Source organism: Microtus oregoni, unplaced genomic scaffold (genome assembly GCF_018167655.1).
Source record: "Microtus oregoni isolate MIOR12 unplaced genomic scaffold, Mior012 000000F_ref0000247, whole genome shotgun sequence".
NCBI classification, from domain to species: Eukaryota; Metazoa; Chordata; class Mammalia; order Rodentia; family Cricetidae; genus Microtus; species Microtus oregoni.
This window is the reverse complement of record NW_024543059.1, coordinates 45,328,438-45,342,835: the sequence shown is the minus strand read 5'-3', so window position 1 is coordinate 45,342,835 and position 14,398 is coordinate 45,328,438. Positions and strand designations below refer to the sequence as shown.

General features: G+C 52.1%; 2 protein-coding genes across 2 annotated transcripts; both read left to right on the top strand.

The window, feature by feature from the left end:
• Window positions 1–1,002: 1,002 nt before the first annotated feature.
• Window positions 1,003–7,922, top strand: Klk15 (kallikrein related peptidase 15). The gene is made up of 5 exons (XM_041648421.1): window positions 1,003–1,042; window positions 4,777–4,927; window positions 5,892–6,175; window positions 6,275–6,411; window positions 7,770–7,922. Exons 1-5 carry the CDS (start codon window positions 1,003–1,005, stop codon window positions 7,920–7,922), a joined length of 765 nt encoding a protein of 254 aa, XP_041504355.1.
• A 2,265-nt stretch (window positions 7,923–10,187) lies between these two features.
• Klk1 (kallikrein 1) lies at window positions 10,188–14,146 on the top strand. Its single transcript, XM_041648408.1, has 5 exons — window positions 10,188–10,332; window positions 12,247–12,406; window positions 13,161–13,447; window positions 13,557–13,693; window positions 13,957–14,146. Exons 1-5 carry the CDS (start codon window positions 10,287–10,289, stop codon window positions 14,110–14,112), a joined length of 786 nt encoding a protein of 261 aa, XP_041504342.1. The 5' UTR covers window positions 10,188–10,286; the 3' UTR covers window positions 14,113–14,146.
• Window positions 14,147–14,398: the final 252 nt, after the last annotated feature.

Below are 14,398 nucleotides of genomic sequence, written 5' to 3'. Positions count from 1 at the left end.
AACCCAGCCTGGCAGGCTGGAAGAGGAACAGACATTTCTGTCCCTCGAAGGACTGCTGAGGATATGGGACTTTATTTGGGGTCTATCATCAGAAGTCCGTGAGAGGCTGTGAGCAGGAGAGAATAGCCCTCAGATCTGGTGTAGAAAGACCCTGTCAGGCTAGGTGTGGTAGTGAATGCCTGTCATTCATCACTTGAGAGGCTAAGGTGTGAGAATGGAGAGTTCAAGACTAGCTTGCGAAATTTAGCAAAACCCTATCTCCAAATGAATCGTAAAAGAAGAGGTGGGGATGTGGCTTAGTGGTGTGCATTCCTAGAATTCACCAGTGAGGATCAAGGGGCATGGCTTGGTGCAGTTAGCCAGGTCAGGCCATGGTACCCCAGAGGAAAGGAGGAGGGAAGGAGGAAGGGAGCTTAGCTCCCTACAGCTTTGTGTACAGGGTATGGGACAGACTACAGGCGTACTAGAGTTAAGGGGACCCCAGAGTGAGTCCTGCTCTGGAGCCATGGAGCCATGGGGATGAGAGAGAGCCAGGGGTTATTGGATAATGCTGGGGTCTTCAATGCTGAAAGGAACAGAGAACCCCACCAAGATAGGTACCAGGAAGGAGCACGGGTGGACGCTGCGGGAGATGGGATGCAGGGAAGATAAATACCAGGAAGGAGCACAGGTGGACGCCACAGGAGACAGGAAGCAGGGAAGAGCATGGGTGGACACTGCGGGAGATGGGACACAGGGAAGTAAAGTAGTTTCTTAGGTTAGCATAGTGCCATATATCTGTCATCTTGACAGTCGGGAGGCTGAGGCTGGAGGACCATGAGTTTGAGGCCAGACTAGGATATATAGGAAGACACTATCACAAAAGACAGAGAAAAGTGTGTCACACACAGGGATGCATTTCCCTCTACAGGCATAGTGATGGGGACAGATGGATCCAGCCTTACCCCAGTTTTTGCCGTCCTCCCTGCCACCAGGTCTCCAAGCCCAGGATCCTCCTCCACAATGTGGTTTCTCCTTGCTTTCGTCTTGCTCGTGTCTGCAGGTGAGGAACACCGAAGTTGGTGCTGGTCTGATGAAATGGGGGTGCCCCCTTCCCCAGAGTTTCTGCAACCTAGGACCTGCTAGTCCATACTTCACCCAGAGACACCCCACCTGAGTCACCTGCCAAATGTCCCCGAATGAGTCATCAGAAGGTCTGGAGGTGCTGAGCCACCTGAATCCTTGAACCTGAGTTCCAAGACCATTCCTCATTGCTGTGTAGCCTTGGGGAAACTGTCTTACCTCTCTGGGGCTCGAGTGCTTTCTCCCTGTGACAGTCACCATGAAGTCCTAACTACATCACGCAGGACAGGCAATCAAGCTGGTTGAGACACCAAGAACACAGGATCTAGATCTGAATCCTGTGGCTGCCAGTTCCCCAACTCTGCAACCCTGGTTTCCCACCCATAGGATGGAGGCAACTGTCCTCCATAAAAACTCAGCGTGAGGTTCCATGAGGTGTGAGCATGATGGAACAATTTGGACAGTCCAGGCAGGGCACAGAGCATTTACACATAATGACCCTGTGAGGCAGAGGGTTTGCAGAAATGGCCCCGTGGATAAAGTACTTTCTATGGAATCAGGAGGATCTGAGTTCAGATCCCCAGTACCCACATGAAAAACCAGCCGTATGCCTATAAAATTCCCGAGCTGGGAGGGGAGATGGGGATCCATGGGCTGGCTACCATCCAGTCCCGCCAATCTGTAAGTTCCACTTCAGTGAGAAAATCTGTCCCCCAAATAAGCTTGGGTCTGGTGAGATGGCACAGACGGAAATGCTGTCAAGTCTGAACAGCTGAGTTTGAGACCCACACAGAGAAGGCAAGAACAACTATTGCCTTCACTTACCAGGGAGCAGCTTGGAAGCAGGGGTGGCCACCAAACCAAGGTCACCCTGGGTGACAGGCCAACCCCAGACCAACCTCTGCCACATCTTGTGGAAATTTTCTGTGTAACCTGATGCTTCCTGCCCTGGAGAAATTGGAGGGGGTGTCCATTAACGATCCTCCTGCTCCCCACATGACCTCTGCCCAGGGCTCTGAGCCCTGCCCCATGGCAGGCAAGTCTCCCCTTGGGCTCTCCCTGTGCTCTGCCCCTGCTGTCTGCTGCACCCAGCAGGGGCCTCTGCCTTCCTCCAGCTGGGACTGGCCCCGTGCAGCCTGATGCCCAGCTGCTCAGCCAGTGCTGTCCTCCACAAGGCGACCTCACCCTTCCTCTGCTAAGCCCCTCTTCTGCCACATCCGCATTCCCACAATTCCCCAGGCCGTTTGGCCCTGTTCCTGACCTTGGAGGACAGAGGGTGAAATGTGGACATTTGACTTGGTTGTAACACAGGCAAGAGTTGGGTGTCCGTCATGGTCTTGACCTTGGAGGAGTGGGGCGGCCACGTGGCTCAGTATAAGGAACTGTGGCCTCAAATGTCTCAATTATGTCATTATATGTGGTGCCCTTCTCTCTCTCTCTCTCTCTTTCTCTCTCTCTCTCTCTCTCTCTCTCTCTCGTGTGTGTGTGTGTGTGTGTGTGTGTGTGTGTGTGTGTGTGTGTCTTGCCATCCAGAAGCATGAGCCAGGTCTCCCCTTGTGAACTTCAGAGAGTGACCTTAGACACCAGTGATCCTGTCTCCTCTGTCTCTCCTGCTTTGACCATGAAATCTCATTGCTCCATCTGGTGGCCTCTGAATGTGGTCTAGGTCCACGTCTGAGTATTGGCCCTGCAGACAGGTCTCTGAGTTCTACAGAATGACTTGTAGATGAAAACATCTTTATACCGTGCGTCCCTGCTTGTGGATACCAGAGGTCAATATCTGCTCATCCCTCAGGCACGGTCGCCTTGTTTTATCTTATTATTTAATGTGGATGAGTGTTTCGTCTGCATTCACATAAGTGCACCTTGTGCATGCCTGGAACCTGATCAAAAGGGGCCATCAAATCTCCTGGAACTAGAGTCGCGAGAGCCGTGGAAATTACAACTGGGTCCTCTGGAAGAGTAGTCAGTGCTCTGAACTAGTGAATCTCTCCAGTCCCACTTTAATTTTTTAACACAGAACTTTTCAAATGCTGATTAGGCCGCACTGGCTGACGGGAGAGCTCCATGGATCCCACGGACTCCAGGCACTGGAGTTAGAGCATGCACTACCGTGCCTGACTTTTTACCTGGGTCCTAAGGATTGAGAGTGGGCCTTCACTCTCACAAGGCAAGGACTTACCAGCTGAGTCATGTTTCCACCCTTTACTCTGTGGTTTTGATGTTGGCTGTTGTAACTAGGTCTGTTCAGATGTCTGCCATACTTTGGCCATACCTGTATCAGGAACCTGAACAGCCACATGGACATCCCCCAAAATAAAGGGGTGTCCTTTGTTTAAAGTAACAAATGTGCATGACTGTAATCCCAGAACCTGAAAGACTTGATTAAGAGAGAGGCTGCCATGTGTTTGACCACCCTGGTTCCATTGTAAGTTTCAAGCCAGGCTATGCAACAGAGTGAGACCCTGCCTTAACACACTGAAGAATCAAAGAGTTACAATGTGCCAGGTACAACCACACACATACATGGGCACCCACAAAGGTACCCATAGGTCCCTCTTATTTTCATGGAAAACAAGCACCAAGAGATCAACGTCTGACTGGGGAGACAGCTCAGTCCATGAGCTACTTGCTGTGCAAGGGTGGCGACCTGAGCTTGAGCCTCAGAACCTGGGTCACAAGCCATATATGTGAGGCAGCACCGGGTAGGGAAAGACACAGTGGGTTCCTGAGGCTCACTGGCCAGCCAGCCTAGCAAAGGCAGAGAGCCCCAGGTTCATGAAAATAATCCAGCCTCCGCAATCAAGGTGTGCACACCTGAGGAATGGCACTGGGGATTGTTCTCTGGTCTACATGCACATGTGTGTGCCTATGCATACATGGACATGCAAACACAGGAGTCAATGCCTCATGGCAAGTACAGACAGCAACTGTCAAAACCAGATGCACAGTTTCAAGATGTGGGAGTGTGTAATATGCGTGTACACTCGCCTGTGCAGTGGGGAAGAAGCCGAGGGTAACACTGAGTGTCTTTCTCCATCCCTTCTCCTTACGTATTTCTTTTTGCTTTAGTTATTTTCTTTACAAGAGAGAGAGAGAAGGTGTCCCCAGAAGCCAGAAGAAGGTCTCCCAGAACTGGAGTTGTAGGCAGTTGTGAGCCTCTATGTTGGTGCTAGAATTTGAACTTAGGTCCTCTGCAAAAGCAACATGAGCTCTTCACTACTGAGCCAACTCTCTAGCCCTCCATCTTTTCTCTTCTTTGTGTCTCACAGATCTCACCATTACACTAGCTGGTCAGCAAGCCCTGGGATCAGCCTGTCTCCCCTGCCCAACTCCAGCACTGGGGCTGCTGGAGTGGCTGCCACACCAGGCTTTTATGTGGGTGTTGAGAATCCAAACTCAGGTCCTCACGCAGCAAGCACTTTACCCAGGGAGCCATCTCCAGCCCTAACAGGAATATCTTCTTTTTTTCTTTTTTTTTTATTTTCTGAGACAGGGTTTCTATGTGTTTCCCTGGCTGTCCTGGAACTCACTCTATAGACCAGGGTGGTCTCGAACTCAAAGATCTGCCTGCCTCTGCCTCTGGAGTCCTGGGATTAAAGGAGGGATTTCTTAAGGAACAAAGGGAGAAGCAGGAGTGAAGATAGCATGAGCTGCGGGTAGGGATGCTGCAAAGGAGGGGCTCATGCAGAGATCTTCTGTGTCTCTCCACAGCTCAGGACGGTGACAAGGTACTAGAGGGCGAGGAGTGTGTGCCCCATTCACAGCCATGGCAAGTGGCCCTCTTCGAGCGTGGCCGTTTCAACTGTGGCGCCTTCCTCATCTCCCCACACTGGGTGTTGACTGCTGCTCACTGCCAAACCCGGTATAAAGGCAGGGTATGGCGGACCCTGTGGGTGGCTATGACCTCAAGCTTCCAGGTTTGGTATAAAGGCAGGGTATGGCAGGCCTTGTGGGTGGCTATGACCTCAAGCTTCCAGGTTTGGTATAAAGGCAGGGTATGGCGGACCCTGTGGGTGGCTATGACCTCAAGCTTCCAGGTTTGGTATAAAGGCAGGGTATGGCAGGCCTTGTGGGTGGCTATGACCTCAAGCTTCCAGGTTTGGTATAAAGGCAGGGTATGGCGGACCCTGTGGGTGGCTATGACCTCAAGCTTCCAGGTTTGGTATAAAGGCAGGGTATGGCAGGCCTTGTGGGTGGCTATGACCTCAAGCTTCTAGGTTTGGGGTATATGGACTGCTGGGCTTGGGTGGGGAAGTAACCTAAGTTCTTGGTTCCTAAGGGATGGGAAACCTCGAGGCGAAGGCCCTGGTGGGAAGGGGTGTGGATTCTACACCTCTAAAGGGCAAAGAGAAGACTGCAAAGGTCCCATCTTTGGGGCCCCTGATGGGAGAGGGGTCGAGTGGGTGGGAATTTCCTATTCTGAAGATGGGAAGGGGAAAATCTGGCATGTGTTGTGCATGTGTGCCTGACTTGGGACTCCTGGCTTAGTTTGTCTGGTTTTTTTGTTTGTTTGGTTGGTTGGTTGTTTTTTTTTTTTTTTTAAGTCCTACTGTATAGGTCAGGTTACTTTAGAACTCACTGTGTAGACCAGGCTGGTCCAAAACTTACAAAAAATCTACCTTCCTCTTCCTCCCAAGTGTTAGGGTTAAAGGCACGCACCCTGAAACTTGTGGGTTCTTGAGGGGCCATGGCTGGAACCATTTTGGCTTCAAAAACTCGAGAAAAAGAAAAGAGATTTTGAGGTTTTCAATGGGTCAGATAATCGCAGGTTGTCAACTCTTTGACCCCTTTGTCTACTCCTTTCCGGTAACTGCTGGCCCACCCAGCTTCATGAGAGTCCGGCTGGGCGAGCACAACCTTCGCAAGCGCGATGGTCCAGAGCAAGTGCGGTCGGTCGCTCGAATCATCCCACATCCGGGCTACGAGGCTCGCACCCATCGGCATGACATTATGTTGCTACAACTTCTCCAGCCTGCCCGGCTGTCACGGCAGGTGCGTCCCGTGCCTCTGCCCACGCGTTGCCCATTTCCCGGCGAGGACTGTGTGGTGTCAGGCTGGGGCCTATTGTCAGACAACAAGCCTGGAACCACAGGGAGTCACAAGCCACAAGGTGCGTGGAAGGATGGAACTGGATCTAGGAATCTGGTTCTTGGGTGGAGGCTCAGGGACCAAAGGAGAGATGATACTCAAAGCCATCTGTCCTTCTCAGTGAGACTCCCGGATACGCTGCATTGTGCCAACATCAGCATTATCTCTGAGGCATCTTGCAACAAGGACTACCCGGGTCGAGTGTTGCCCACCATGGTGTGTGCTGGTGTAGAGGGCGGTGGCACCGACTCCTGCGAGGTCAGAGCCAAGTGGGGACTTTGAGTAAAGGCGCACGGGGGTGGGGGTAGGAAGTATCCTAGTCTGCTTTCCTGTTACCACGGTAAAATACTCTGACCAAAAGCAACCTGGGGAGGAAAGTTTCTTTAGCTTACAAACTCACAGTCCATCACTGAGGGAAGGCAGGGCAGCAATCAGGTGTGAACCTAAAGCAGAATCCATGGAAGGACGCTGCTTACTGGCTTGATCATGGCTCCTGTTCAGCTGGCTTTCTTTTCTTCTTTCCTTTCTTTCTTTCTTTCTTTCCTTCTTTCTTTCTTTTTTACTGTCTGTGCACTGCATAGCATAGGGCGCATGGAAACCAGAAGGGGGCCTTGGGATAGAAATTACAAACAGTTGTGAACTGCCTTGTGGGTGCTATGCAAGAGCAGTCAGTGATCTTAATTGCTGAGCCATCTCTCCATGGCCTACAGCCAAGTCCCATTTGCCTAGGGGATGGTGCCACTCACAGTGAGCTGGATCTTCCCACACTGACCAGCAATGAAGACAACTTCCTACAGATGTGCTCAACATGGCACCCTCTCAGTTGAGACTCCTCAGACGATCCTAGGCTGTGTCAGATTGACAGCTGGAGCTAATTAAGACAGAATAGGACAAGTAGGATTGCTTAAATTTTCTTTGCTTTGGACCAGAGACAATGCTAAGTTTAGGTATGGGATGGAATTCCAGGAGCAATTAGAATCATGGTGAGACTGGAAAGGGGGTTAGACATGTGGACATGGGGAGGAGCATATGGTTTGGGGAAGCACGGATTGGAGCTAAGAAGGGAAGTGAATCTGTTTTGACTCAGGATGGGAAGTATATTGGGGTTGGCATGGGATGGTGTGGGGGGGGGTGAGAAAAGTGCAAAGATTGGGATTGGGTTGAGTTTGGTGAGCACAGGTTCAGTTTGATTTTGAATGGGGAAGATGTGTGGAGTGGATGGAATCTAACTTGAGTTTAGTGCCATCTGTGGGGCTGGATAGTGCAAGACAGAGCTGGGGGCGGGGATTGGCTCTCTTGGGTTGTGTTGAGTCAGAGTAGGCTTGGATGGGTTTGGGGTAATGTTGGAGTTTCCTAGGGTGAGGTTGGTTTGGGGCTTCATTGAGATGGGGAACAGTGGTTAGTGGGAGTAAGGTTGACAGTGGGTTGGGGTGTGACTCGGTTGGTAATCTCCTCGCATGCACAAAACTTCGGTTCCAGCTCAGCACCATGCATACCATGCATGGTACTGCACACCTGTAATCCAAGCACTTGTGAAGTTGAGGCAGGAGGATGAGGTGTTCATCCTCTCACTACATGGAATGAAATATTGAGGAAAACTCCCTTTATCCCCACAGGGTGATTCCGGAGGACCTCTGGTCTGCAGGGGTGCTTTGCAGGGCATCGTATCCTGGGGTGACGTCCCCTGTGATACTACCACTAAGCCTGGCGTCTACACCAAAGTCTGCAGCTACTTGGAGTGGATCCGGGAAAACATGAAAAGAAACTGACTCATTGGGACCACCCCCTAGGTCCTCACTGACCGAGAATGCCCATCGCTGGCCAGCCACCCCATTCCTACCTGAGACCCTCCATACACTGACATACACAGTTATCCAGGGCCTCTCCCCCTCTGAGGTCACCTGCTCAACACTAAGAAAGCAGTGTTTTCCCAGCACTAGGGAGGCAGAGGCAAGTAGATCTCTAAGTCCAAGGCCACCCTGGTTTACAGAATGAGTTCCAGGACAGCCAGAACTATACACAGAAACCCGATCTCAAAAAAAAAAAAAAGTGTTGGTCCAACCTTCACTGTAGGGGTACGACCTTCTCTCTTTGCAGTATGTTGGGAAATGGGGAATGGGGCTAGGATACAAAGTCTTCAGTTCCATGGCACCCAGAGTCCCTTTCCCTAGGTGACAGAAGAAGACTTCAGGTATGACTTTGCTCATTTGGACCAGATGTGGGATGTTGATTGGATCAGGGGCCTGACCTCACTCATTCTTGGTTTTACCACCTGTGAAATGGGTCACCATAACACTTGTCTCCTAGGGTGTCTGTGAAGATTAAATGAATCATTCATCTTAAGAGATCAGAGCAGTGTCTGCCACTTTGTCCACACTCATGAACTGTACGTTCCAGTGAGAGGACCCAACACACACTAGATTTCCAAGAGCTTTTGGTTAGTTCTAGGCTTTCTGGTGGCCAAGGCAACAAGACCAACACTCCCTTTCCCTCAGGCACGTTGATGACATGCAGTGCAGGCTTGGATACTGTGAGCTGCCTTGCTGATCGTATCCCGGTCTCAAGTTTGAAACTTGTGACTTTACCATCAAGGCTATGGGAGCCCAGTTTCTGATTCAGAGGTCCCAAAATGTTATTATTGGGGTCGCTGAGTGTTGAAGCCCTTGATCTTGGTCATTGAAATAGACAGATTAGATTGAGTGAGGGGTTGTCATTGCAACTTCTAATGATATTTTTATTGCACATATTTATATTTTGTGTGCGTGGAGGTCAAAGAACATATTCTGAGAGATGACTTTCTTCTACTTTTGAGATTGAATTTAAAAACTGTCAGGCTTGGTAGCAGACACCTTATCCACTGAGCCATCTCACCTGTCTCAGAATATTTTTATTTACTTAATTATTGTTTCATGTTAGCCAAGGATGGCCTGATCCTCCTGCCTCCACATCCCCCATGCTGGTTTTACAGGCCTGCATTCCCACACCTGGTTTTACACGGAACTGTGACTTAAATCCAGGACTTCATGCATGCTAGGCAATCACCCCCACTGACCTACATCCCCAGTTCCAGCCAACTCGCGCGGGCGCGCACACACTTTGTCACACCTTGCTCAGACTCAACTAGACCTTGCCGAGTGGCTGAGCTGACCTTGAACTCCTGATTCTCATGCCTCCACTTCCCAAGTGTGTGCACCACCACACCAGGGTCTGTGGTGATAATCTTGATTGGGGAAAGCTGTTAGTTCAGTTCTTTGGGACTTTGAGGGGCATGACCTTGTCTAGGGTACAAGGAATAGAAAGGTCATTGAGCCCCCAACACTGTTGGGGTGGGTAACACTCCCCTGGGACAGGCTAAATTCTCATATTCTTGGATCAAAGAATGTGCTATGATAATGTGCATTCTAACTTTTTATTTTATTTTATTGATTTGTTTTGAGACAACTCTCTATGTAGCCCTGACTATCCTGGAACTCATTATTTAGACCAGGCTGGCCTTGAACTCACAGAAGTGCACCTGCCTCTGTCTCCCGAGTGCTGGGATTAAAGATGTACAGCACCATGCCTGCTCCCAGATTTCTAACAGGAACAATAAAATCAGTGATCTAGATTCCAAGTCTACGAAAGTAGGAATCCCGACATTCTCAAAACGAAGATTTGTATTTGCAGGGAGCCTGGAGCCCTCTTGGCTACAAGGAATTTGTTTTAACTGCTGGTTTCTGAGGGTGTGCTGGGACCTTCCTAGGAGCTGTGTGACAGGGGTCACTTGCTCCTTGCACCCTCCTACTGCATGCACCCTTCCCCACCACCTGACCTTGCCATTCTGCCTAAGGTTCCTAGATCACACACAGCTCCAGGAACAGCAGGCCCTGCCCCACCCAACCTCAGCCCTGGGAAGGTATCCAAGGTGACCTAGGGCCTTCAGGACAGCAGGTGCTGTGAGTCCCTCCCCTCCCACAGCTGGGAGGGTGGGAGTGGGGAGTCCACTTTCATCAGCAAGGGCAGGGCCTTTGCCAGTATCTAGCTTCCAACAGGGCAGGGGCGGGGCTGGGGGGAGACTAAGGGTTTTTAAAGGCTCCCTGAGGAGGCTCCTCAGCTCCAAGCTCACCACCTTCAGCTCCTGGACATCTGTCACCATGTGGTTCCTGATCCTGTTCCTAGCCCTATCCCTGGGAGGGACTGGTGAGACGAAGGGGGAAGTGGAGTGGGAGGGGTCAGAGCCCTGATTCTCATGCTGCCTTTAGCCCTGGAAATCCCTTCCCCTTTTCCCCTCACCCGAGCTGCACCCCAAAGCACTTCTGCCCCCCTCCCTGCCTCTGCACACTGCCAAGTCCTTCACAGTCCTCATTCCCATATCAGGCCCCTGTTCCCTCCCATTTTCCAGAACTTTCTCTTCTTTAGCCATCTGACAATTTCTGGCCTCTCCAGTCTTGCCAAGGAACCCAGTCCCTTACAGACTTTGGCACCTTGGTTGCCCCTCTAGTTTGCTGTTTTTCTAGAGCCTAGTAGTCCAAATTCTGAGTTAGGGATTTCCCCGAACCCCACACCTAGAGACTTTGGCTGTCCGGCAGTTGTCAGTCTTTGGTTGTACCCTGTAGTCCTGATAACTGGTTCCCACATCTTCTCAAGTCCCTCAGTTTTTACATCAGATAGGTTCCCCCCTTTCTGGCGTGGGGGATCTGCCCTTGTCCCTTCTTGCTGGATTTGTGTGTTTGGTCTGATTTGGGGAAGTGCTGGGTGGTGAGAGCCAGAAACAGACATCCAGTGCCTTACTCATCACTTAGCGCCCTATTTTTGAGGCAGGGTCTCTCACTGAATGGAGTGCTCCCTGACTTGGCTAGGCTGGCTGGCCAGCAAGCCTGGGGGTCCTGCTGTTTCTACAGCCCCATCTCTAAGGTTACAGATGCACCTCCTCACACCTGACTTTTTATCTGGGTTCAGGGAGATGAGCTCAGGGCCTCCAGTACTGTAGCAACCAAGTCATCTCCCCAGCTCTTGGGAATAAGGTCTCATTATGTACCCAGGCTTGTGTTGGGCCTTCGCAGTCCTCTGCCTCAGCCTTCTGTGTGCTGAGACTACAGATAAGAGCCACCATGCCTGCCCCCCTTTCCTCTGGCCCAAGCTTCCCTCCCATACATGCCTCCCACCTTCACCCACTGGCTTCTTGTTGACCTCTGGCTCCTGTGCAGCTCCTGTCCCCTCCCGACTGAGTCCCCCTGCACAGCTCCAGCTCCTTTTCTGCCCAGGACTTCCCAAAGACCCTAATACCGGAACCTAGTACCCGGTACCAAACAGGTCCGCCAACCCCATTCCGTGGTGGTCTGACCTGTTTTAAATCCTTTTCCACTCTTACCCCACGGCTGCCTCCAAGAGAACCCCAGACCACTAGCCCCCACCTCCTGAGAAGCAGAGCCCTTCCCCCACGTTGCCCCAATCTTTCTCTCACTTCTTGTCCCATCTCAAACACTTTTCTCAGAGAGCTCCACCCCCACCACAAACCTAACAGGAGCCCACCCCTTGCCCTAACCCTACTCCTTTGACCTGGAAACCCCTCCTTATATCCCAGCCCAGCTGGACACTTCATGCCCAATCCAGGAACTCCCAAATCACCTTGGGGTCCCTTTCCTGGGTTCATTTATCCACTCAGGCCTATTTCCCTGAGACCTCACCCTTCTCAGAACCCCAAAAACCCAGCCCAGGCCCTGACTTCTTCTCAAGTCTTGGAAACTCTAAATGCCAAACCTCCTTGGCCTCTGATTCCACTCTCGTTGGACTAAGAGCCACTGGGTTCTGGAATCCCCTGCCCCCACCTCTCTCTCTCTCTCTCTCTCTCTCTCTCTCTCTCTCTCTCTCTCTCTCTCTGAGCCATCGCCTGCTGGCCCTGAGCCCAAAGTTCTAAGTCACCTGAACCATCCCCGATTCTTGTTCCAGACTCCAGGAGCTAGGTTATTTCAGTCCCCACAGCAGAGATCTCCTTATCCAGGGCCAGCCACTTATGAGTTCCCTCCCTCAGAATGTCCCCTGACCCCAGCCCTGTGCCCCTCAGTAGCGCACCTCCCTCTCTGAGCCAGCCCCACCCCCACTGCTCTGCCGCAGGTGCTGCACCTCCCATCCAATCTCGGGTCATCGGAGGATTTGCCTGTGAGAAGAATTCTCAGCCCTGGATGGCAGCTGTGTACCACTACTCCAAATTCCAATGTGGGGGCATCCTGGTGGACCCCCAGTGGGTGCTCACAGCTGCCCACTGCTACAATGAGTGAGTGAACAGGGTGGGGACAGGGAAGTAGGGTGGCAGCCAGAGAATGTGACTCCAGGCTAGGCTGGGGTTCTGAAGGTTGAAAGACAGGCCGAGCTGGCCTAGACCCCTCTCTCCATGACCTCCGGGGTCTCCTGTGCTCCCTCCAGTCTTGCATTTGATTCCTATTTCTTTCTTTTCTGTCTTATTGTCCATGTGTCCCCTGCCTGTACTCAGAGCTGAGTGTCTGTGGCCATCTGCCACTATGTGACTCCCCCTCCAGGTCCCTGCCCAGCCTTCTCTGGGTCTGGGTCTGGGTCTGGGTCTCACTTGCCCTCCTACCGACCATACTGGAGAACAGGCCCAAGGGGCTCCCCGAGGCTAGGAAGGGATGTCCCTGAGTCCTCACTGTCCCCAGGCCAGCTTGGCTCTTAGGACCTTCTGCCCACTCAGGATACACAGAGAAGGGCTGGGCTGAGCTGGAACTGGGTGAGGGCAACTGAGTGAGTAACAGAGGTTGGACAGGGTGCTGGGGCGGGGGGCGGGGGGAGAGCCTTGGGCTGTGGGCCAGGCTTTACCTGCCTGGGAAGCTCAGCCCAGTCACAGCTGCAGCTGAGCAATTCTCAAGCCTTCCTCCTCTCCCTGCCCTCTCTTCCCTGTGCGCGCTCTCTCTCTCTCTCTCTCTCTCTCTCTCTCTCTCTCTCTCTCTCTGTGTGTGTGTGTGTGTGTGTGCCTTTCTGTCTCCCCTGCCTTCCATCGCTCTCCCTGCTCCCAGCAAGTACCAGATTTGGCTGGGCCGCAACAACCTATTTGAGGATGACCCCTTAGCTCAGCACCAGTTTGTCAAGGAGAGCATCATTCACCCCGACTTCAACATGGACCTCCTGAAGAACACCACCAAAACCCTTCAGAAGGACTACAGCAATGATCTCATGCTGCTGCACCTTGCCCAGCCCGCTGAAATCACAGATTATGTGAAGGTCCTCAGCCTGCCCACCGAGGAGCCCAAGCTGGGGAGCCGCTGCCTTGCCTCAGGCTGGGGCAGCATTGAACCCAGCAAGTGTAAGTCTGGACCAAACCACACAGCCTGAGCAGGGACACCTGGGTCTGAAGGAGGAGCCGGGAACAGGGCTGGGGTCTGCTGACCGCACTCTTGCCCCCTGATCTACAGTCGAATTCCCAGATGACCTCCAGTGTGTGTACCTCGATCTCTTGCCCAATGAGAAGTGTGCCGAAGCCCACTTCGATGCAGTGACTGACTTGATGCTGTGTGCGGGAGACTTGAAAGACGGAAAAGACACTTGTGTGGTGAGTGACCCTCTCCCTGCAGTGTGCTGAAGGGGCTGAAAGAGGGAACAAGATCCTTCATCCCCACATCCAGGCAGGAGCTTCTCGCCCTTCCCTATGGAAGCTCTGGGAGGGGAGAATCCTGTAGCTGGTACTACTTCTCTTTGACTTGGCTTCAGGGACTGTCCTGTCCCCTACTCTAACTCCATGTCCCTGCAAGAACAGGACTCCTAAGAGCTGGAGTTGGTGCCAGGACCTTCCTCACCCTGTCCCTCTCCTCTCAGGGTGACTCAGGGGGCCCGCTCATCTGTGACGACATGCTCCAAGGTGTCACATCATGGGGCCCTACCCCATGTGGCAAACCCGAGAAGCCGGGCATCTACACCAAACTTATTGATTTCGTCCCCTGGATAAACAAAGTTATAAAGAACACTGTCTGACACTCTGTCCCCTGCCCCCAATAAAACCCACCATGCAGCAAATGAGTTCAAGGTCTGACATTCTCTGCCAATCAGTCGAGGTCAGAACCTCCCCGGTGGATCTCAGCTTGTGGAAGGGGATGGGTGGGTACATGCACAGGTGGTCAAAGGGATGGGGCTGAGACAAATGCCGACAAAAGGCTCAGACCAAGTCAGGGATGCCACATGAGTCCACTCTGGTGAGGAAAAGTCTCAGATCTCAAAGGTGAAGTTAGAGACGTCAGGAAGGTCAGCTCCGGCTAGACCT